The sequence below is a fragment of the Siphateles boraxobius genome, unplaced genomic scaffold (assembly GCF_051911475.1).
Source record: "Siphateles boraxobius isolate OS27281-9 unplaced genomic scaffold, OSU_SipBor_1 9, whole genome shotgun sequence".
Classification (NCBI taxonomy): domain Eukaryota; kingdom Metazoa; phylum Chordata; class Actinopteri; order Cypriniformes; family Leuciscidae; genus Siphateles; species Siphateles boraxobius.
The window spans coordinates 80,432-103,560 of NW_027509219.1; the positions used below are offsets into that span (position 1 = coordinate 80,432).

At 37.0% G+C, this 23,129-nt stretch overlaps 2 protein-coding genes across 7 annotated transcripts in view; both read left to right on the forward strand.

Annotated features, from left to right (window-relative positions):
* Positions 1-20,057, forward strand: part of ube2d4 (ubiquitin conjugating enzyme E2 D4) — a 28,038-nt gene extending 7,981 nt beyond the window's left edge. Inside the window, exons 2-8 of one of the 2 annotated variants that reach the window (XR_013201134.1) lie at positions 3,462-3,525; positions 4,798-4,829; positions 8,206-8,283; positions 10,967-11,072; positions 12,494-12,587; positions 15,940-17,208; positions 17,277-20,057. Coding sequence is in view for 1 of the 2 variants with exons in the window: in XM_077223729.1 (XP_077079844.1) it covers positions 3,462-3,525; positions 4,798-4,829; positions 8,206-8,283; positions 10,967-11,072; positions 12,494-12,587; positions 15,940-15,985 (420 nt within the window). In the remaining variant the exon portion in view is untranslated. Of the gene's footprint in view, positions 1-3,461; positions 3,526-4,797; positions 4,830-8,205; positions 8,284-10,966; positions 11,073-12,493; positions 12,588-15,939 lie in introns of both variants that reach the window. The other variant, XM_077223729.1, reaches the window with a different exon arrangement.
* Positions 20,058-21,690: 1,633 nt separating this feature from the next.
* The window catches only part of dbnlb (drebrin-like b), a 35,070-nt gene continuing 33,631 nt past the window's right edge, over positions 21,691-23,129 (forward strand). For 2 of the 5 annotated variants that reach the window (XM_077223702.1, XM_077223701.1), the window contains exon 1: positions 21,691-21,965. In XM_077223702.1, the coding sequence (XP_077079817.1) occupies positions 21,883-21,965 (83 nt within the window). In that variant the 5' untranslated portion in view covers positions 21,691-21,882. The remainder of the gene's footprint in view (positions 21,966-23,129) is intronic. The other 3 variants (XM_077223700.1, XM_077223704.1, XM_077223699.1) reach the window with 2 other exon arrangements.

A 23,129-nucleotide genomic window follows, 5' to 3' on the forward strand; every position in this document is an offset into this window, starting at 1 on the left:
TCTGTCATGCTAATTCAGATTAGTACAGTTGGTTTTAAATTAATCTGGTTTATTTTAGTTCAGGGCTCCATAGTCCAGGTGTAACTAATCTGTACTTAATCTGTGTTACAGAAAGCCATTTTTTAAGACACGATTAACTATTCTAGATTAAGGCCTACTCCAGGCTTAATTTAAACCCTTTCCGGGAAACCGCCCCATAAAGTATGTGTAATACTTTGTTTACCTTTCGTTGGCAAATGTTTCAATTATATGACAAGATATTTTTCAACATCGAAAGTTTTCAAAACAATTCCACGCGTGTAACGTCTGGGATGTTGAAAATTATTTTAATATGCAAAGCTGTCACCCAAAGTCTTGAGTGAGACACGCCCATCAAGTGTTTGATAGAAAGGGTCAAAAACAGGACGGAAGAGCTTATTGCTTCTAAATTAGGATGTTTTTTGGTTTAAAAGTCTTTAACATTATAAGTGGACCTCAGAGAACATTATAAATAAAAAAGGCAGTTAATAACCCCTTTAATAAAGTTATTGTTCACGGTTCTCATAGAACTAAACTAAATGAAAAGTCGGGTAGTTTGAGCAGCAGTGTGTTCTTTTATTCTTGCAGTAATGACATTTAAAGCCATTTATTGTTCTTCTGATGTTGTGTACAAGGTTAGATATGGACTGACCCATCAGAGGCACTTCTGCGCACTTCTTTAAGTGTGCTGACGGTCGGTTATAGTTATTGCAAGTGTTGGTGGCGAACAGCTGACAGCTCTAGTCTATCTTTAGACAGGCCTTTTCAGGCACTGAGTCACACAGTCACTTCTAGCAATATTATAGGAGTGCCACGGCCATGAGGATTTGAGAGATTTCTGCTGAACGATTCAGAACAGTTGCTGTAAACACATACGCCTGATGACAAATACTGACACACAATACAAACGGTGCATCAAAACTAGAAAACCTCAGGAGAGAAGATGCATGGCAGACAAACATGACACTGAAAGTCCCCCTGTGGTGAAAATCAAGCTTTTATTGCCGTCTATGTGGTGTTTTTAATATGCTTTAAGACAAACCACGTGTAAATTCATAAGTCGACAGCATTACTGAGTATTTTCTCCTTAAAACTGCAGTGAACCAAAGACAGTCTCAAAAACACGGTTTGAAATCGCTGGTGTTTCTGACGTCACAAACTACCTTGTAACCGATCAGATCAACGTGTGATCGTCAACGAGTGGATCTCTGAGCTGAGTGAGTGAGTGGAGGCGGGGCTCATTTGCATATTCACAGAACCACGCATACTAAATGAGGCAAGGGTGTCGAGTTACATTCAAGTTATTTTGAGTCATGAAGAATTTCTTTCAAGGAAAATCATTTAAATATGTAATTTTGGTGATCAAAGAGGAGTTTTAAGGGATAAAATGATTGGCTGTAGGGGGAGTCCAGTGCTTGTATAAAAAAGACTCAGATGAGCAAGTCGTAGCAATAATTACATTATCTAGGGCGATATACCGGTAAACACAATTAACCGGTAGCAATTTGACATCCGGCAGAGATATAGGACTATCGTCTCTGTGATGTTGCTGAGCCTGGCGGTCATGAAAGTGTATTGTTTGCATGTGTTTTTAAGCATTGCGGTTTAAAAACAGGTGATTTCAAACCGTTGAAGCACAATTAACAGCAAAAGACAACTAATTTTAGTAAACGTACATGCTTTCTGAGGCTCGTAGAGAACGTGAGGACTGAGGGCTTTTTGCTGCCCAATTGGGCTTGAACGGTTAAATGCAAATACATGGTCACTTTGACACATAAGTATGTGTTAGTCATTTATGTCTTAATTGAACGTAAACAGTTAAGAAAGAAAATAATGCACAAGTATATTGGATCCGTGCAGTCGGTCTTAAAGTGACAGTTTCCCGACATCAATATCAGACTTTAACAATAATGTGTTGTATTTAATTTATACAGTAAAGACTATCCATTGTTTTTTTTATACATATGATTACTTTATACATTTATGTAGAATTTTGTAGTAATATTGATTATATTAGGTTTATTTTTCATTTGTGTCTGTTCTATTGTAGTTTGTTTTCTTTGCTCTTTCTTTATCACTGTTTACTCGTCTTCAGTACGCTTGAGTTTTTAGGGTGGTGTTAGTTTTTTTAATGATATTGAAAATGGTGATAAGAATTATGGAATTTCAATGGTTTATAAAATTTATATCAAAAAAAATATCTAGCCTATCAGGATATAGTTATCGTGAAATAAAATGACTCGTATCGCGATATAGGCTAAGATTTTGGTCATATTGCCCACCCCTAAATTTATCGTTAAAGGACAGGTTTAAGAAATCGAGAAACTGTGCAAATGCCAGCACTGATTTAACATTATTAAAGTATTCAAATAATTTGGGTTAACTCATTAAACATGTTAACAACATATTTTTAGCTCCAATTTTACCCCAAAACTAAAAGGAAATAAAATAATTTAAATAAAAATGTAAAGTGTATATATACAGTACTGTTCAAAAGTTTAAGGTTTTAGGTCAGTAAGTTTTCTTTTTTTTATTAGTACTTTTATTCAGCAAAGGCACATTAAATTGATCAAAAGTCGCGGTAAAGACGTTTAAAATGTTACACAAGATTTCAAATAAATGCTGTTCTTTTTAACTTTCTGTTGATAAAAGAATCCTGCAAAAAACATATCACAGTTTCCACAAAGATATAAAGCAGCACAACTGTTTTCAACACTGATAATAATCATAAATGTTTCTTGAGCATCAAATCATCATATTAGAGTGATTTCTGAAGGATCATGTGACACTGAAGACTGGAGTAATGATGCTGAAAATTCAGCTTTGATCACAGGAGTAACTTACATTTTACTATTCACATATGAAACGGTTATTTAAAAACTAGTAAAATAGCTTTATCAATTAAATGCAGCCTTGGTGAGATTTTCAAAAACAATAAAAACTGACCCAAACTTGTACGATCTTGAATAATTGCATTACACTATTTTTGCCTTAATCACTTTTATCTCTCACATTTTGACTTTGAATAATCTTTTCAAAGAAGGACACACAAGGAGCCTGTGTTTTCCACAACTGATATTTCTGTAACACCCTGATATCTTCAGCTATACGGATTGTTAATACATCCATATTTCATTCTCAAAACCAAGTTGCTAGAGTGAGATGATTATGATCTCAATATGGAAACAAACCTCAGAGCCAAAGCATTAGGGCGACCACATTACACTATGAGCCAAATTCTGTTTTTAGAAAGCGTATTGGATAAATGAAGTATCCTAGTGCTGATAAAGTTTTGATCAGGATAGGAATCCTTTGTTTTCATGTTACTCCTTTATAAACCTTCCCTGACGTACACTTACAAATACAAAGTTTCCTGCTCCAAAAATGTTGTTTTACATGAAATGGCCTCTTGAATTCATATTATAATTTTTTGTTTCCCTCAGGAACTGACAGACCTGCAGAGAGATCCTCCAGCCCAGTGCTCAGCAGGTCCGGTCGGAGAGGACTGTGAGTATATGAGGAACAAGTGAATGATAATGTCTTTCTACTGGATAGGGATCCACTGATATGAAAAATTTTGGCCGATACCGATAATCTTTATATTTGTAAGCAGATAACCGATACATTGGCCGATAAATCTAAATCCAAAGTTTTATATAATTTTCCAGAACCTGATTACAAAAACAAAAGTCTTGTCAATAAAAGCTATGTTCCAAACACAATTGACCTGTGGCTAAGCCACGCCCCCTCCACTCACTCGGACAAACAGTCAACATTCGGTGTTAGGCGCTATGGCAGCTTTCACAGTAGGAGACATTTCACAGGAGGCAATTGATGATTTTTGTAGACAGAAAGATTATATAGATATATATTTTGGTAGAAAGTTGTCTAAAATATTGTGCTTTAATATGTAATTAATGTTTCATGATCAAATTAAATATGTACAGGTCTAAGATGCATACGTTTCCAGGACAAGCCTTTTTACCAAGAGTACCTCTCCGTTAGTTTGGTGCTACAGTATTTACATGAATCATTCAGCACAACATTGCTAACATTTGTTAACTCGGTTTTTACAGAAACGTTAATGAAGCGAAGTGACATGATGTACAACGCAGCTAGAAGCTAACGTTAATGTTTTCTGATGTTAGGCTAACGTTACGTTAGAGATGTAAAAGATACCGTTCAAATACGTTGTTGAAATCTTAGAACAGATGTAGACATCCTTGTTTAATTTATCCACGTTTAGTTGGTGTTGTGGTCTACCGCATAACTTCATCCAGACACTTATCTCGGTTGAGGTGTGGCTTGGGAAAGGGTAAAAAATACACACCGTCGCCCAGCCTATCGGGATACCTAGTGTCGGAGTCGCATGTACTCCATGCACACCGTTTGACCATTTTAAACTTAAAATGACAAGAAAAAACATAAAAACTAATGAAAACTGACTAACTGCAATGCATGTCAATGGACGAGGAAGCAGAGAATGTCCGAGTGTATGGGTTAGCTATGCGCACAGTGATTGGCTCATCGCGTTTGGGGGCGTGGCTTAGCCATAGGTCTATTATAATGTTCTCATGATAATTTTATATACATGAACAAAATGAACATGACCGAAATGGTGGGTGATATATCGTGCATCCCTACTATCAGATTACAGTTTAAATACAAAGATATTCACATGTGTTATTGTGTAACACTAACTGGCATTCTCAGCATACATGATCGGATCAGTTTTTACTCGGCTTCAATTGATTTTATGTCTTGATTCATGTTTTCCAGTGTTTCACTGGCAGGCAACAATAATGGGGCCGGTGAGTAGCTGTTTTTTCTGTCTTATTCTTTTTAAATTACAGGGTTCCCAGTCGTGAAATGTGATTTCTAGACCTGGAAAAATCAGTAGACTTAAAACATTAGTAAACTCTTTAAATTCAGGGTCCCCGCGGGTCCTTAAAAAGTTCAGTTTGATCAAATTTAAGGCCATAAAAAGTCCTAAATATCTTAAAATGTGTAACCGAGGCCTTACATTTATAGACGGAACACAGGAAACGTGACACAGCCTAATGTGATTGTTAAACTTCAAAAGATGATGGTTTAATTAAATAAATATTCAACGCCAAAACGCGGCGCTGTTGTTTGTTTCACCGTATACAGAGACGTTCGCAATCAATGAATTCTGCACATTTGACTTGTCAAACGAGTGCTTATGATTCTGTTGATTGAGTTATGACAACGTTACTTCATGGCTTTTATATTGTAATATGTTGTAGATTATTGTAAGAGTGCATATTTAATATCTCATCTTTTTTAATGAGCCAAGCATAGACATTTCAAAACAAGATCCCAGTGTATTTCGGCCGTGCTTGTAATCAAGTCCGGCATCATTTTTGGATGGTAATAATTATTTGTATTTTGGTTATTAGTGCTATCAAATTGATAAATTGCGATTAATCACATCTAACATGAAAGTTTGTGTTTATATAATATATGTGTGTAGTTATCAGTCTATAACACATTAAGGCCAGACACAAAACAGTGTTTTTTCATGCATCTGTCAATTTTGAGATTTTTGGCTAGTGGACTAGTGGACAGAAAACATCCAAAATACACTTTTAACTGTATCTTTTAGAGATACACTCTAGATACACTTTATCTATTTGTGTCTGTAGATTTCAATAACAGTATATATCTATAAAGGCCGTTTTCTCAAAATGAGTTTTTCCTCCTACATTGAGCCAGAAATCTCCACTTCAGTAATATTTACATTCACCAAACTTTACAGTTTTATTCTTATCTATATTCTGAAGATTTTTACAGAAGGGTTTGTTCATATATAATTTTCCTGATTTTATACAACATTTTATTCCTAAAAAAAATGGCGAGAATGTATCGATTTTTGGCTGTTGACACTATTTTCTGATTTGTGGAGTGATTTAATAGAGATATCCAAAATCCCCTCTGTAAAAACCTTTGACTAATATATCAAATAAATGAAACAAGAATTTTGAACCTGACTTCATACAGTGTTCAGATTTTGTTGAAATTTGTGCAAATTAGGCCTCGTTCACACTGCAGGGGCGTAATGCTCAATTCCGATTTTTTGAAAAAATTAGATTTTTTTGCAAGGCCGTTCACATTTCCAATTAAATGCGACCTTTTGTGATCTCTTGTGTGAACGTGAAATGACCCAGAAGTGACCCGCATGCGCAGAAGAGTACTCAACGGTCATAGTTGTTGTTAATGTTCTCATTCCCGCCTACTTCGACGCAGAATTATGACGTTTGTCGCATATCAATGACGTGCGGGTCGGATACATGTGACCTGGCCGTTCAGATTGAAGTCGCATTTCAAAAGATCGGATACATGTCGGATTTGGACCACATACCCAAGTGGCCTGGGTCGCATTTGAAAAGATCGGATCGGTGTCGTTCAGACTGTCATGAAAAGATCAGATACAGGTCGCATAGGGGCAAAAAAATCTGAATTGGGTCGTTTCAGCCTGCAGTGTGAACGTTAGGGCTGTAGCGATACACTAATCTCACGATACGATACACGATATTCAGCTCACGATACGATATATATCACAATATTCAGCCAACGATACGATTCGATATAATTCGATACACTTACATAATTTTCTGGAAGATTTAAAGGGGACAGAGTGATTTTGGTGACATCTTGTGAGTGTTCCATTTACTTGGATTGAATTATTTGAACTGAAAACTAAAAACTTGATTTACACAATATATGTTACATATATTACATATTTACAATTTCAAAGTAGACAATTAAAGGATTATAAAGATATATTGCCTTTGCCTGTGTGCCAAGTATTGGCTGAGTTTTGTTTAAGTTTAGAGACGTGCTCCAGAAAAAAAAGTTGACGGAGAGGCAGAGAGCACACTGTTTATTTTCTTTATTTTACAAATTACAGTTTTGTTTCGATTCTAAGTGGGGACACAAGTAGACATTTATCAGTCTATTTTTTCATATTTCTTAAGTCTGTATGACCATAAATGATGGAGTATTTAAGTCTATTTTGCTGCTGTGTGAAAAAAATCCAGCAAAACGCGCCGGCGCGTTTGTCAACTACAGAGGGTTAAAAGACGCTTTAGTGCTGCAAGTAAGGGTATAACGTCTGCACAGATGCATCAGATGAGCTTCTCTTTTGTTATCTGCTCATTTATAAAGCGGGTGCCTCTCACTCGACGCTGGTTACTATTTGATTGCGTCATCAAAAACGTCATTGTTCGGTCAAATTTATTCAGTCTCTTTACTTACTTTTTACTTAGTGCTTTTCTTTCTATTTTCGGCCGCCGAACATTGGGTGCATCCATATTATTTTTTTCCAGCATTGCGAAATGAAAATAATTTCACCAGATGACTTAAATAGATTTGAATTATTAATTATTTCCTATTTGGAAATAATTAATAATTCCAGAATGGTTGGTGTGATTTTGTAGGGGAGTGAATAGGCGTACAAAATAATAAACAAATTACAACTATAGATTAATACAATAGAACAAAGATAAAAATTTAATTCTTTGTTTTAAGTTAAATCTAACAACATTCGTACAGACATCGGTGAGAGACCAAAATAAAAAAGAGATATGCATTTTGTTAGTCCTTTGTGTCATGTTTGACTATTGGGCATCTAACATAATACATAATATGGTAAATGCGGTGTCCTAATTATTAGAAATAAACAATTTTTTGCAAATTTCCGAAAAACAACAACATCAAAATCAGTCATTTTGATCTAAAAATAGTAAAAAAAGGACATTTTGTATTAATTTTATTTGTGCGGGTCTTAAAGTTGTAAAATGTCTGTAAAAAGTCATTGGAAATTGATTGGTGAAATGTGTGGGAACCCTGAAATAATTAAAAATTCAAGTTTTTTTTAAGGGACATATTCAACACTTTTGTAGCATTTTATTTCCACTTAAAATGTAAAAGAAAAGTCGCTTGCACCATAAATGGTTATAATTTAGTGAATTAAGCGATTTTTACACTAATACCTTATTACACTAATATGTTACTGTTCCTTTAAGACTTCTGTATGTAAATAAACTCTGTCCTGATGTGACGTGTCTCCTTATAACAGAGTGTTTGAATCAATTTGTATATGAACAAAATATAAAAATGTTGTCTATGAAACATACATTAGTAAACTTTGTCCTTGTTTTTCAGAATGACAGTCCATATCAAGGAGGGGTTTTCTTCCTCACGATTCATTTCCCGACAGACTACCCGTTTAAACCACCAAAGGTCAGTTGCTTTGTGCGATTCATTGTGTTTGGAGGCCATTAGTCGTAGGGGTGGAACGGTACACAGAAGTCACGGTTCGGTACGAGTTCGGTACAATGGAGGGAAAGGCAAGACAAAAATGCAGAAGGCAATTTTTTTTTTTACTGTTACAGCCATACCTTTGCCAACTGGCAAATTTGGTAACTTCAGAATAAAGATTAAGGAGTCAATTTTTTTTGTTTTTGTATCACCACATTACAGTTAAATGCATTTATACCAAGGCTTGCTGTAGTGAACATAACTGTCCCATAGTCCATATTTCTGTAGGAAGGAGAAGTTGAACCGTTTTTTTTCTTTGTCTCGTTCCAGTGAATGATGATGGCGTGGGATATGCGTTAGCATGTTACCACTCTCTCGTCTGTACTACTGTAACTGACTGGGAAACCAAAGTTTTCCCAAACTTGCGATCTTAAAGGAGAACTCCGGTCAATTTTTAAGTTAATCTTGATCGTTAGAGCTTTGTGAGTACTGACTATAGAAAAAAAAACGAACCGGATTGGTGATTGCTACGCGGAGCTGCGACCGCGAATGCCCAGAGCTCCCACTCAGCTAAAACGGCAGCTATGGGGGCATGGACATAAAGAGCGTTTTTGAGCCTATTAACAGACACAAAATGCAATTAAAATGTCTGTCCAACATGAACAGGGACCCTACATGTGAACAAGATGCGTTTAGCAACTTAGCCATTGTTTCAACTCACCTAAATAGTCTTTTAGACGGCAAGCTGTAGTCTCGCGCTGCAGTCCCGTGCTGTAGCCGGAAAAGGTAAACAATGTCCAGGTGGGAGGAGCGTTGATCATGTGCGACGAGTCTTCGAACATGGAATGGCATTTTTCTTCAAACGGCCCCGCTGTGTTGAGTGTGTGTAGTCATCCTTGTCAAAGTGTTCACTGCAAATGCGGTAATCTTTAGAGCGTAGTACTTCTACGGGAGTTTGCACATCAAGTTGAAGTACAACTAGCCACAACTGCAGAATCTCGAGGTCATGGAAAGGAAGACGATGAAAATTTAAGCTCTTATATTTTCGCATTCGGTTGCCACAATTCGGAAAGGCACAAACACGAACCATTTCTTCTTCACTTGTAAGCAACTCTGATCATAACTCGTCGCACATGATCAACGCTCCTCCCACCTGGACATTGTTTACCTTTTCCGGCTACAGCACGGGACTGCAGCGCGAGACTACAGCTTAGTCTAAAAGACTATTTAGGTGAGTTGAAACAATGGCTAAGTTGCTAAACGCATCTTGTTCACATGTAGGGTCCCTGTTCATGTTGGACAGACATTTTAATTGCATTTTGTGTCTGTTAAGAGGCTCAAAAACGCTCTTTATGTCCATGCCCCCATAGCTGCCGTTTTAGCTGAGTGGGAGCTCTGGGCATTCGCGGTCGCAGCTCCGCGTAGCAATCACCAATCCGGTTCGTTTTTTTTTCTATAGTCAGTACTCACAAAGGTCTAACAATCAAGATTAACTTAAAAATTGCCCGGAGTTCTCCTTTAAACAGGCCGACGTGTCCTTTAACACTTGTGGGTCGCCACCACTCGCCATACTCATCCTTAGTGCTGCTATCTCTGACTCACTGGACCATCGACCTGACAAATAACCGCATACATAGACGCAGTACCTAAAGAACCCGCGTATGTAACAGTAGTTCCGCATTACATTCATTAACTTGCACGCGAGTTTTATATATTTTTATACCGTGTATTCTCCGTGTAAATTTATGCACCGAACCGTGACGCCAGTACCGTTTCGGTTCAATACGAATACATGTACCGTTCCACTTCTAATTAGTCGAATGCAAATTAGCGGTGCAACGGATCGCAGTTGATCTGTACGGACCAGGCCCCACGGTTCGGCACGCACGTGGTTCACGGATTAACTGCTATGTTTAACCATCATAGAGTGAAAGTTTATAATTTGGACGTGTTTTGTCTTGCCAATCCACACATTCAAACAATTTTAAACGCGGAAGAGGATAAACGCTTGCCCTTGAATGCACACATAAACACAAAATTATGTCAAATTACCCGTCCTGGAAAGTTTTCTCTCGTTTATGCCACAAGTTGAGAAACCGGATGTTTGTCAGTTTTATCGGTCCGTGCAGTCTGTCTTAAAGTGACAGCACACATCTAATATTCAGTGTCAGTAATGTTAATAAAGCAACAAAATACAGCTTTAACAAAATGTAATTTCTACAGTGAACAAAGTATTATTTTACATTTAGGCTTAATTATTAATTTCTGTACCCGAAAAGACTACTACTGTTAGCCTTTGCAACTTTGTGATTTAGTATTCATCTCTGCTTGTAGTTTGTGTATTTGTTCTTATTTTATTTACTGACTGTTCAGTTGTTTTTAATAATGTTTGAACTTTATCGGTTAGGCTAGTAGTTTTTGATGTAGCATCGAAGAACTTCATGTGAGCTTTAAGTAATAAATGAAAAGCAAAGTTACCCCCCCTCCCCCATATATATATATATTATTTATTTATTTATTTTGCTGATCTGAAAAATCATCCGATCCGTGGCTCAAAAAGCATAAATGATCCGAACCGTGAATTTCGTGATCCGTTCCACCGCTAATGCTAATGAATGTAGTGGTTTGTAATGCTGTGATCAATACTCTCTGCATTGATCGACAGGTCGCATTCACAACAAAAATCTACCACCCCAATATTAACAGTAATGGCAGTATCTGTCTGGACATCCTGCGATCTCAGTGGTCTCCTGCACTCACTGTATCCAAAGGTAAGTTTCAGGCAACGTCTCAATGCTCGAATCAAAATAAATTCAAAGTGATTGTTTTTATTTATTTGACACTAACTGTAAATCTAATGCCATGTTAATACCATGCTACTTTTTGGAACCTCATATAATAACTATATATAATAAATTGTGACATGATCAAGCAATTTCACATAAGGATGATGTTGGTCTGAATATTAGCTGTGCTGCTATTGGGAACAAAAGCACTCTAAAATTGCATGGAATAAATTATGTATTGATGGTAGAATGCACATTCTTTAGGACTTCATCTGCAATACTTTTTTTGCTGTATGAGCATATTACAACGACAAGAAGTATTAGTGATAATAATGTGACAAAAATGTTTTTAAATATTCTTTAAACATTATTTAACATGCCATTTGTGTACAGGTTTTAACTCACCATTGCGTTGGTCAACAGGGCATACATGCTCTCCTGTTCAGGAAAACTAACAGATGATCATTATAATTTAGGAAATATAAAATTCTCATGTGGCTTGAGCATTTTTTGGACCGACACTGAAACCCTGTTTGGTATTAAGATGCGTTTTGGTTGAATGGATCACAAGTAGACGAGAGACACATTCCCGTTTACAGCTGGTGTTTTAATCCGTCTCTTCTGTCCACTTTCAAACACTTCTGTCCTGATTTCTTCGAGGAGAGGATCTATGGGTGAGTAAATGTTCGGGCTTTTCAGAGACGACAGAAACACACGGAGAAACACACATCAGCTTCAGTTTCTGCTCTGACAGACGGGAGATCAGCCGAACGCTGTGAGTGTGTGTTAGACATCAGGAATGGAGAGAGAACATTGTGCTTGGTACGTTTTTCATCTTCAAACCAAACTTGAGTCTTCAGTCGACAGAGTTTAAATCCCGTCTGGCTATCGCTCTTCCCATAATGTTCCCGCATTAGATCAGTAGACGGAGAGAAGACGGGCTTTAGTGGCTGTTTGAACACATTCGATCACACGAGCGTTTACAGTACGAAAGCAATCCGGTCGAATGTGTTTTCAACTAACTCGGGAAGTGAAGAAACTGGACGAGCTCGAAGCGTTTTAGAGCCGTTTACTCCAGTATTTAGAGTCGTCCACTTCTGATCCGATCCACCAAAACACATCTTAATACCAGCTGTAAACAGACTGTTTGTTTTGTGTACTGGAAAGCCTTGGCGTGTCTGTCTAATAGAGCCCCGTGTGGGTTACTCTGTCAGACTACAGTTATTAATCTTTGTTTTAAGAAGTGACCTAGTTTGGATCACTCCACGGGAAACTGTCTGTTATTTGACAAACAAACACCGGAGAAGCATTTCTTGCTATGAACACAAGGCTTTCCAACAGTAGAGCTGATCAGGATGTTTTGGCTTTAAATCTTTGTTTTTAATGTGTTCCCTTCCTTTTTTTAGTCTTGTTGTCCATCTGCTCCCTGTTATGTGACCCGAACCCAGATGACCCGCTGGTACCTGAGATCGCACATACATATAAAGCAGACAGAGAAAAGTGAGTGACCCAAAAATGCATTCAAATATTTTGTGTTTATTGGAAATCCAATTAATTCGATATGAATGTATAGAATTAATAAGATGTATAATGTATAGTACTTCATTGCTTGTGATGATTTTCTGTTTTTTAACAATGGACGGCAAGATTTTAAAGGGTAAGTTCGGCGTTTTACAAGTAAAGTTCACGAGAATGAACGCGAGAATAGAATTTAAAGGACAAGTTCGGTATTTTACACTTAAAGCCCTGTTTTAAGGGCTAAAATTTGAGCTTTTTTGGAAAAAAAATATGTATGGTAGTTAATGGCGAGAGACAACTTTTCTTTTTATTCCGTCTGAACTGTGCCCTGAATTACACGTGTGATGTTTGTCAATTTAAAAGATAATTATGAAAGTCAAGAAAGTCACAGTTTGTCATAAAACAGAAGAGTAACTTTAGTTTTATGTGAAAATCGCTCTATGAACTACATCTCTCGTCTCGCACTATGTACATCACCAAGCTTGTGTGTGTGCAGTCTGGTACAAAAAACACAGGCATGACGGCGTAACGTCACGATTATAACGTTTGACTATAAAAAAAATGACAGACGTTAGCTTCAGTAAAGTTAGCGAGAGAAAAGGTAAGACGTCACATGCGCGCCTTTTGGGTTTGTAGTCTTTGTAATTACGTATTTTCAGTCTTTTACCTCAACAGTTTTACATCAAACTGCCACTTTCTTGACTTTAAAATGTATCTTTTAAATTGACAAACATCATATGTGTAATTCAGGGCACAATTCAATCGGGATCCAAATATTTGTTGTCTCTCGCCATTGACTACCATACAATATTTTTCCGAAATAAGGTCCCATGGTCCACCGGAAGGGGAGGGGCTTAGGCTCTCTACACTTGCACACTTGAGTTAAATTCTTTATTAATCTTCCCTTTAGTTGTGACATTGATTGTGAACAGTAAATACCTAAACTCCTGTCCATGTTACAATAATAATAATAAGCTGTTCCTCATCTTGGCGTGTTTGAGAGATGTTAGTCACACAGTCAGACCTTTGACTGATGGCTCTAAAGCCGCTTTGATTGGCCAAGGACCACTTACTGACTGACATGTAAAGCGACCAATAACAGTTTGTTTGCTTCGACATTATGTTTAGGGCCGAGTAAATGTCACAGACCAGACCTGAGGCCTGTACCATGATGGTAGTTGAACAAACTCAGGGTTGCAGGATTAGTTTTGAATTCACAAAACATAAAACCAATCCAATCAGGCTTTGTTGGATCATGAACTTTCTCTGTCAACTCAGGCTTTGATCCTGAGCTTAGGTGTGACATCAGTAGCAAACAGCCAATCATGCGCTGAGAAAGAGTGAAACTGAGATTCATTTCTCGCGAGAAGCAACGAATTTAAACCAATTTACACAGCTAGAAGAAAAGAGGATAACTAAAAGAAAAAGTATTGCTATATGAGTGCAATTAAAAGTTAGTTTATACAGTTGATAAATGTATAGAGAGAATTGAACATCTAAGCTCACATGTAGTTATTTTACAGCTTTATCTATTGTTTCTAAAGCATATTTATATTACCTTTATATATTTATTCATTTAAACTGTCTGTAATAATAATTGATCAACTAAAATTGTACATATGTGATTTTATTAAGGGTATAATAATATATAAATCGTCAAAACATTATTATAAATAAGCATTAGTTAAAGCCAGACAATTTTGTCTTTAAATATCATTTGCTATGTAGTGACCTTTAAGTTGGAGTAGAAACAGGTTGAGTGACTTTATCGTATCAGACATGTGACACTTTGCTCACAGCTGATTGGTCTTGCAACCTCTTACCTGGAGCATCACCTGTCCCGGACCAGGTTAGCCGTGGAGCGTAAGTTACTATGGCGATGAACACTGCTAAAACCCAAACCACTTTCATGGTGCCTAAAACCCAGGGTTGGCGCAAACTAACCTGAAACACACCTGGCTAGCCAGCTAAACCGGCTTCATGGTATAAGCCCCAGGGGTGCGTTTCCCAAAGCATTGTTAGATCGCAATCTCAATTCAAACACCTCCACGATCTTATTCTTATTATATATAAAGCTTTCAGACATGCGTCAGCACTACGACTGATCCAGAGAGTTGTCATGTATAGATATGATATGACACATCTTCATAAACAGTCTTTTCAACCACACTGTATCATTATTTCTGTGGTGCATTCAAATGATCACAGAAGTACTGGAATGAAAGTTTATAGTTGTTATACATATACACTGACATCTATGGTAGCGATCAAAACAGTAAGTCCCCTTTAGGAGGTAACTTGATAACTTTATTTAACTTTATTATTATTATTTATTATTGATAACGATTGTATCGATTACATCGTTACACCAGTAGGTGGCGACAAGGGACAAACTAATTTATTTGTCATTGAATCATTCATTCAAGAGATTCGCTGATTCACCCAGCAATGAAACAAGTTAAGTATTTATGAGTCATTGAATAATTTATACAAACCAATAAAAAAAGAAATAATTCATATTAATTAAACATTTTAAAATTTGCCAGATCCTCTAGTAAAATTAAAGGGATAGTTCACCCAAAAATGAAAATTCTTTCTTTGGAACAAAAAAAAAAATCTCTCAGACTTCATAAAAAAGATCTTCATTTGTGTCCCGAAGATGAACGAAAGTCTTGCTGGTTTGAAACGACTTAAGGGAGAGTAAATGATGACTGAATTTTCATTTTTGGGTGAACTATCCCTTTAAGTACTCTGTTCAGAATCATGGTAGAATCGTGATGTCTATTTAAAACCAAAAAATTGTGATTCTCAATTTATCCAGCTTTGCGAGGAAGTTGCTTGACAGGTTTAGAAAAAAGTTTGGCAAACCAAATCTCTTAGTAAAGCCACAAATCATTTCGGATCACAGTCCCCCATTGTCCAAAGGGTTTGAGCTATAACCTTCATGTCACAGGGTTAGGATGCTAGTATTATATAAAAATAGGGGAAACAATCTTTCTTCCCGCAGGCGATTTAAGTTTTTTAATGAAAGATAGGCTCCATTTTTGTTTTACAGAGTAAAAATGAGTGTGTCTCAGTGATGATGAATATGAGTGGATTGTATTAGGTGATGGATGTTATTTTATGTTTGTCTAAATTGATTGTTTATGTGTATTAAAACAAACTTAATACAAAATTTCCCCATGGGGACAAGACAAAAACAAGCAAATAAACTGAATGCTGGATTTCAAAAAGTTAGTGACCTTCACTTTTGCGATTAACCCGATAAACTGTGTTTTTCCTCAACGTAAAACAGTCCAGAACTGCCATAAGAGTGTCCTTTCTCTTCTCGCAGGTACAACAGACTAGCGAGAGAATGGACGCAAAAGTACGCCATGTGAGAGTGCCTGCGACCCAAAAAACTACAGAATCAAACGGACAGAGAAACACGTTTTTACTTGTAACAAGAGGAGTAAAAATAAGTGAATGTTGAGGGGAGGAGACAACTAAACAACAGACCCTTGGAAGGGAATCAGAAAGCGGAGGTGAGAGCCACTACGAGCTGAATCCGCTGTCATGTGCCGTTCTCCTAAACCCGCCGTGTGAACGGATTAGCCTGGAAAACTCCAGGAAAACTGTAAAACCGGACAAACCTCGGGGTACCACAACCCAGGAAGTTAGACTTGTACTACTGTTAGTTCTATTATTACTGTCATTGTGATTTTCTCAGTGTTACTCGTCATCATTGTTTGTCATTGTGATGTTTTGCCGAATGAGGAAACATTGGGATGAAGTTGGAAGGCTGGTGACACACGCTTGATCACGTCTGAGCCGTTTCACAATCCTGATGAAAACCATCGTTGTGAGTGTACGTGGACTCAACACACTTTTCCATTTTTAAACAGTTTGCGATAGAATGTAAAAAATAATTTTTCCGGGTGTCAGAAAACCTTAGTGTAGTGTCTGCCTTCCAACTTCCTGCCATTTTGGTTACTCCTTCGAACACTACGAATGTGATTAGGAAAAGATGGTGTCCCTAATGAGCAAATGTGATTTGAATTTTTTTTTTAAATGGAGGTCATAAAAATAGTCAAGCGAGTCTACATCTCTACAAAAAGAATGAAACATAACATGGTGTCCTAAACAGACATGATGCGATAATCCTAACCCTTTACCCTCCATAGACCACAATGCAGCATGATTGTGACGTCACGTTACATTTAAACACATTTCAAGGTTTCCGCCAGTAGTGGGCGCTCGTGCAACGCAGGCAATGTCGACATCCGAGTCCTAGTGAAAAATAAATATACTAAAATGTATTTTGAAATGCATTTTTTTATGCGTAGTATACTACAAATCCATTTACATATTTATGTACTTAAAGGATTAGTTCACTTTTTAAAAAACCTTTGCTGATAATTTATGCAAGATCCAAATGTCCATGTCTTTCTTTCTTCAGTCGAAAAGAAATTAAGGTTTTTGATGAAAACATTCTAGGATTTTTCTCCATAGAATGGACTTCATTGGGTACCAAACGGTCCAAGGACCAAATGACAGTTTCAGTGCAGCTTCAAACAACACCAGACGAACATTCAACGAACGAAATGACTCGGAAAATAGACTCGTTCAAAATTAACAAATCTTTTTTCGAGTCATTTCGTTCGTTGAATGAACGAAATGACTCGAAAAAAGATTCGTTCATTTTGATGAACGAGTTCGAACAGGAGAGTCACGAACGTGCATCACAGAACAGAGCAAGGCGAGCATTTGTGCTTATAAAACGTAAACTTTTTTATTTATTTTTGAAATGACAGATCGTTTCGCAAGATAAGACCTTTATGCATCGTCTGGTGTCGTTTAAAACCCTTTTAGACATGGACATCTTGGATGAAATGGGGGTGAGTAAATTATCATTTAATACCCTGCAAATGTTCTTTTGGTATACTAAAACAATATACATAAAGTCTGCTAAATTGGAACAACAAATTTTGTTTAGTTATATAGAAATAATGCTGAAGTTCAAGTAAAGATATACTGAAGTATTTGATTGTGCTAAAGCTAAAACTATTGCAAGTATACTTTAGGTTCACTTTAAATATCTTGCATTTAAAGACTGATATTATATAGTGATCATACTATCCTAATACTAATAATGATATTTGAACACATTTTAAGCATAATAATAAGAAATGTGCATTGTGCCATGAAGAGGTACTCCAAATAAAGTTTAATTATAATATTTATATCAGTTAGTTTTAAGTTAAATGTCAATAAATATGTTAATGTGTTTGAAGTATACTCAGTATGAAATTAATGTATTTAAAATAGATTTCGTTTTTTTACAAGGGGTAAAGTCAAACAAAACATGATATTCAATCACAAATCAATTTTAATATTGTACAAAACACATATTCCGCATGTGAAATTCATGGACGATCGAGATGATCGAGTTGTCAATCGCAACGTCACAGAAATATATATACCATATTGTGAAAATAAATAAAAATAAATTGAGGTTGAGCTCTTTAGGATGGAAAGCTACAATGCTTGTATCGCGTGTTGCATCGTCACGTCTCATTAGGACACAGTGTTATTATTTATTCGACATGAAATGTTTTTTTATGTATTATTTGGTTATAATCATATCTCCTTTTGACATATTCTTAATTTAATCTAAAATGACGTTTTACAGAATTAAGCTGGCCGTTCACACGGGACATGTTCTTGCTTTCCATTTGTGCTATTGATGCTCTGTGTAAACACACGTGCGAGACAGATGCAGTGTATTGATCTGATCGTGTGTGTTCATGGACAAGCATATTCCCTAAATAAGCAGAAAAGCTCCGTCCTCTTGTTTTTATTAGCGAGAGCTTGTCCTGTGTCGAACGGCTGCGAACTGTAATTCCCCTCAGCCGCATGTGCATGATGTGACAGATGTGTAAGTATTTGTTTTGATAAGTATTGTAAAGTTGCTTTAGGAATCAAGGCAGATTTTTATACTTGTCTTAAAAATTCACCCAATTTGCTTGCAGAAAAAAAAGAGGGAGCAGAAATGCTGAAAAAAAAAGAAATGTCACCACCATTTTTGCCAAATGTAATTATGCCCCTTTCAAATTTGCAGGCAAAGGGCACGTCATAGCGTATGAATGCAATATTTTCCGGCTTTTTGGCATTTATCGGTCTACAAGAGTGTAATCCTTAACAATCTTTAGATACTCTTGTTCATGTACTCACTAATATTACTAACTTTTGACAGAGTAGATGGTACGTCTGATGAACGACCAGCACAGGTCGTTTTTTTTTTTTAAACACGCTCATCAACTCATGGCTGCCTATTTCGAGGTGGAGTATCAAGATGTTTACACGGAGCAGAATGAAAGAGATGTAATCACTTGCCTGCACTGGAGTGTCGGGATTGGGAAGTCACGTCTCAAACGCTCTCTGTTGGGAAAGAAAGTGTGAACTGAAGATCTCCTCACCGTCACTTTCTGGTGCTGCTCTTCACAAGCCCATGGCTCAAGACTCCCTGAAAAGGGCTAAATATTGCCATGATTATATTTAGCACCATATGTTTATACTGTCACCAAGGGAAATGATACTTGTGTCTTGTGGATGTGCTTTTTAAAGGGATAAAATGTGAATTCTGCAATCATTTACTCGCCCTCATGTTTTTCCAAACCCATTTGATGAAAAAAAACACTAAAGGAGAAATTTTGTTTTCCATTTAATGAAACTTTCAAAAAGTGCCATAAATTATGTTATTTCCAAAGTCGGTATTTATTGGAAATCGTGTCTTGACAGCTGTGGGTCACCATTTACTTTTATTGTATGGAAATGAGCAGCTTGGACATTCTGCTCAGCGTCTCCTTTTGTGAAACACGAAACATGATGGTGCGTAATTTGACAGTTTTCCTTTTCTTTTCTCTTAAATTGAATTGAATGTAAAATTTTATGCCAACTTTTCCTGACATGGCTCACTGGTTGTGCATCAGCTTGTAGAATGTTACGTTTATTTATTTATGTGCTATTTATTTGTCGTCTTCCAGTCCTCAGCTCCAGTGCAGTCGTCCTGGAATTGCGAGTGCTTCATCTGAAGTTGTGAGATTGTGCTACAGTAAGGCAGTATCGCATGCTTTGCACTCTGATAGGCTTCAACCTTTTTCCGCAGCTGTTTGCAAGATATCAGGGATCTTTTTCCATTCTCGCACCTTCCCCAAGACCCTCAATAAAACCTTAGCCTTAACCATCGATGTATAAGCAACTGTACTGTTTCCTTTGTGTTTTAACTGTGGATTGGTACTGTACTACTTTGTGTATCACATACACACACGTACACAGAGCCATAAGGACCTCTCCATGCTAACCGTTTAACCCTGTCATCTAACCAGCTCTCTCCTCGTGAAATCAGACTCGGTACAGCTGAGACTAACCTCCAAGGTGTCAACTTTAGTGAATAAAGCTCCTTTTGTTTAATGCATTCTCTTGGATTTATTGAATGAACACCAGATATTTCCATACTTTATCTACTGCACTGCATTGACAAGCTATAGGAGGGTAAATCTCACAGAAACATGTCCAGGTCATATATTTCACCTTAAGATCAAAATACATTTTTACTTTTTTTTTTTTTTTTTTTTTTTACTGCTATTAATAAATTATATTATTTTGCACAATAGAAAATGAAGCTTTTTCTGAGACGTGTAGGTTTTGTATCAATGTGATATTTTTGACATGATAATTTCCCCTAAAAATGTTTACCTTAACGGAATAGTTCACCCAAAGTCCCATAATTTACACAAAGTTATAAATATGGATATTTTTCTTACAAAAATATCATCGCTTCACTTAAAAAGGCCTTTATTAACCCCTGCTGGAGTCGTATGGATTACTGTTATGATGGATGGATGCGCTTTTTTGGTCTTCAAAGTCTCCGTTACTATTCACTCCTATTATAAAGCTTGGAAGAGCCAGGATATTTTTTTAATATAATTAGGATTTAATAACACCTAGGATGACTTGATGGTGAGTAAATTATGGGATCTTTCTTATTTTTTTATTTTTGGATGAACTCTTCCTTTAAAGTGACGTTTTACAGTCAATAATTGTATCCCTTAAAACGCATCTTTGATCACCAAAATTACATATTTAAACGTTAAATTCAATATGCAAATGACCCACGCCTCAGCTCAGAGATCCACTCGTTGACGATCACACGTTGATCTGATTGGTTAGAGGGTAGTTTGTGACGTCAGAAACACCAGCGATTTCAAACCGTGTTTTTGAGACTGTCTTTGGCTCACTGCAGTTTTAAGGAGAAAATACTCAGCAATGGCGTTAACTTATGAATTTGCACATGGTTTTTCTTTAAGACATATTAAAAACACCACATAAACATATAAACAACATTAAAAGCTTGATTTTCACCACAGGGGGACTTTAAATAATTTAGAAAGGTTTCCACGTGCGACTTTCATGTCTGGCCAGCAGATGTCGTTGCCGCATGTCTCTTTCATTTAAAACTTCTACTATGACAAAGGCTTAGCAAATGTGTAATTTTAACGTTGCCTGGTAACATACAGAAGTCGCGCGACCAAATTAATATTCATAATAAGGCGAGTCATCATTCGCTAGCAGACGTTCGCCCACATTCCAGCGTCCAGCTCTGCAGCAAATCAGCAACGCTTATTGGGCGAACCTCACTTTGCGTCATGAATATTCATGAGCTCAGCCAATGACCATTGTAGAGTTTGTATTACTTATTTTACAGAAGTGAGAATGAGTACGAGATCAGTTCGCTGCTCGGCCTAGACCATGAACGCTTTAGAAATTAATCATAAATTACCTACATTAATTACACTCAAAATCCCACCCAGAGATCTGGCATAATTTGGGGGAAAATACACTAAAGTAATATAGACACTTGAGTTTCGCAAATGGGATCAAATAAAAAAATCAACGTGCAGTAGCGTTCAATCGTTTGGGGTCAGTAAGATTTTGTTCTTTTATTGATCAAAAGTGAAGACGTTCGTTCTCATTCCAGCGTCAGCTCCGCAGCAAATCAGCAACGCTTATTGGGCGAACCTCACTTTGCGTCATGAATATTCATGAGCTCCGCCTTGCCCATAGTAGGGTTGGTAACGTCTCTCCAGGGAGGAGTGAGTTATTGCTACGTGATGTGGCTCTGCGAGCTTCCTGTCTACGGAGAACCGAGAGAAAGATTCTCATCTACCGTTACTGGAGTTCACTGAGTCTCCTGTCCCCGGAGTCGGACGGTTAAACCCCCACAGATCGACCCATCATGGCGGTGAACCTGAGCAAAAACGGCCCGGCTCTTACCGCGGCCTATAACGAGGTTGTGGATGAGAAGTCTGAGACTAACTGGTGAGTCGAGTCTCCGTTACTCTCACTGACATCCTCACGTTTAACGTTAGCTGGTTAGCGTCTGCTTTGGCTTCTTAAATGCCCTGTTTGTGTTTATCACCATCAGAAATCATTATAACTGCTCATTTGGATCAATAACATGATGTTCGCAGATCACTGCACTTTATTACTGTGTCCATCAAGCATTCACACACTGAATCTTCCAGAAATTGTTTCCTCTCACTGTTGCTTTTAGGCCAAAAAAAAAAAAAAACACGAAGGAAAGTTCATGTTAATTAAATGATGCACGTGCTTTGACCTGCTTTGCACATATGAGATCAGTTGATCTGATCAGTTCAGAAGCATCACAACTTTTTGGATAACATGAGCTTGGAGAAGTGCACTTATCTTGAACCACTCCTACCTCCTTATTTTCCTGTAATCTTTGTCCATATATGGATGCTGGGTTGGCAAATCCCTGCCCACTATTTGTGACCAGGGTTTACATGCAAGATTCACATCAAAAGCAGTTGAATGTCAATGCAAGAAAGTGTCAAGGCCAATTGTACAGAGATCAGTAAGACACTTCCTTCTACAGTTGCCATACGGATCTTCTCGTCATACGGAAACAATATTAATGTTTGACAGGTTTATGCCAGATCAAAGTCCTCTAGCTTTGAGCCTTCAAAAATTTGAGTTTTATTTATTTTACATTAGTGAGACTGAGGACAAGATCAGTTCGCTTCATGAGTTGGATCAAAAACGCTTTAGAAATTAAGAGTGATTATAAATGACCTACATTAATTACACATCATCCTACCCAGAGATCTGACATCATTTAGGAAAAATTACAGCAATACAGACACTTGAGTTTCGCAAATGGGAAAAAATAACGTGCAGTAGCGTTCAAAAGTTTGGGGTCAGTAAAATTTTGATCTTTTATTGATCAAAAGGGACAGTAAAGACATGTTTCCAATATACTATTTCGAATAAATAAGAAACCTAAAAAGAATGTTACACTGTTTCCACACAAAAATATGAAGCAGCACAACTGTTTTCAACATTAATAATAATCAGAAATCTTTCTTGAGCATCAAATCATCACATAATAATGATTTCTGAAGGATCATGTGACACTGAAGACTGGAGTAATGATGCTGAAAATTCAGCTTTGATCACAGAAAT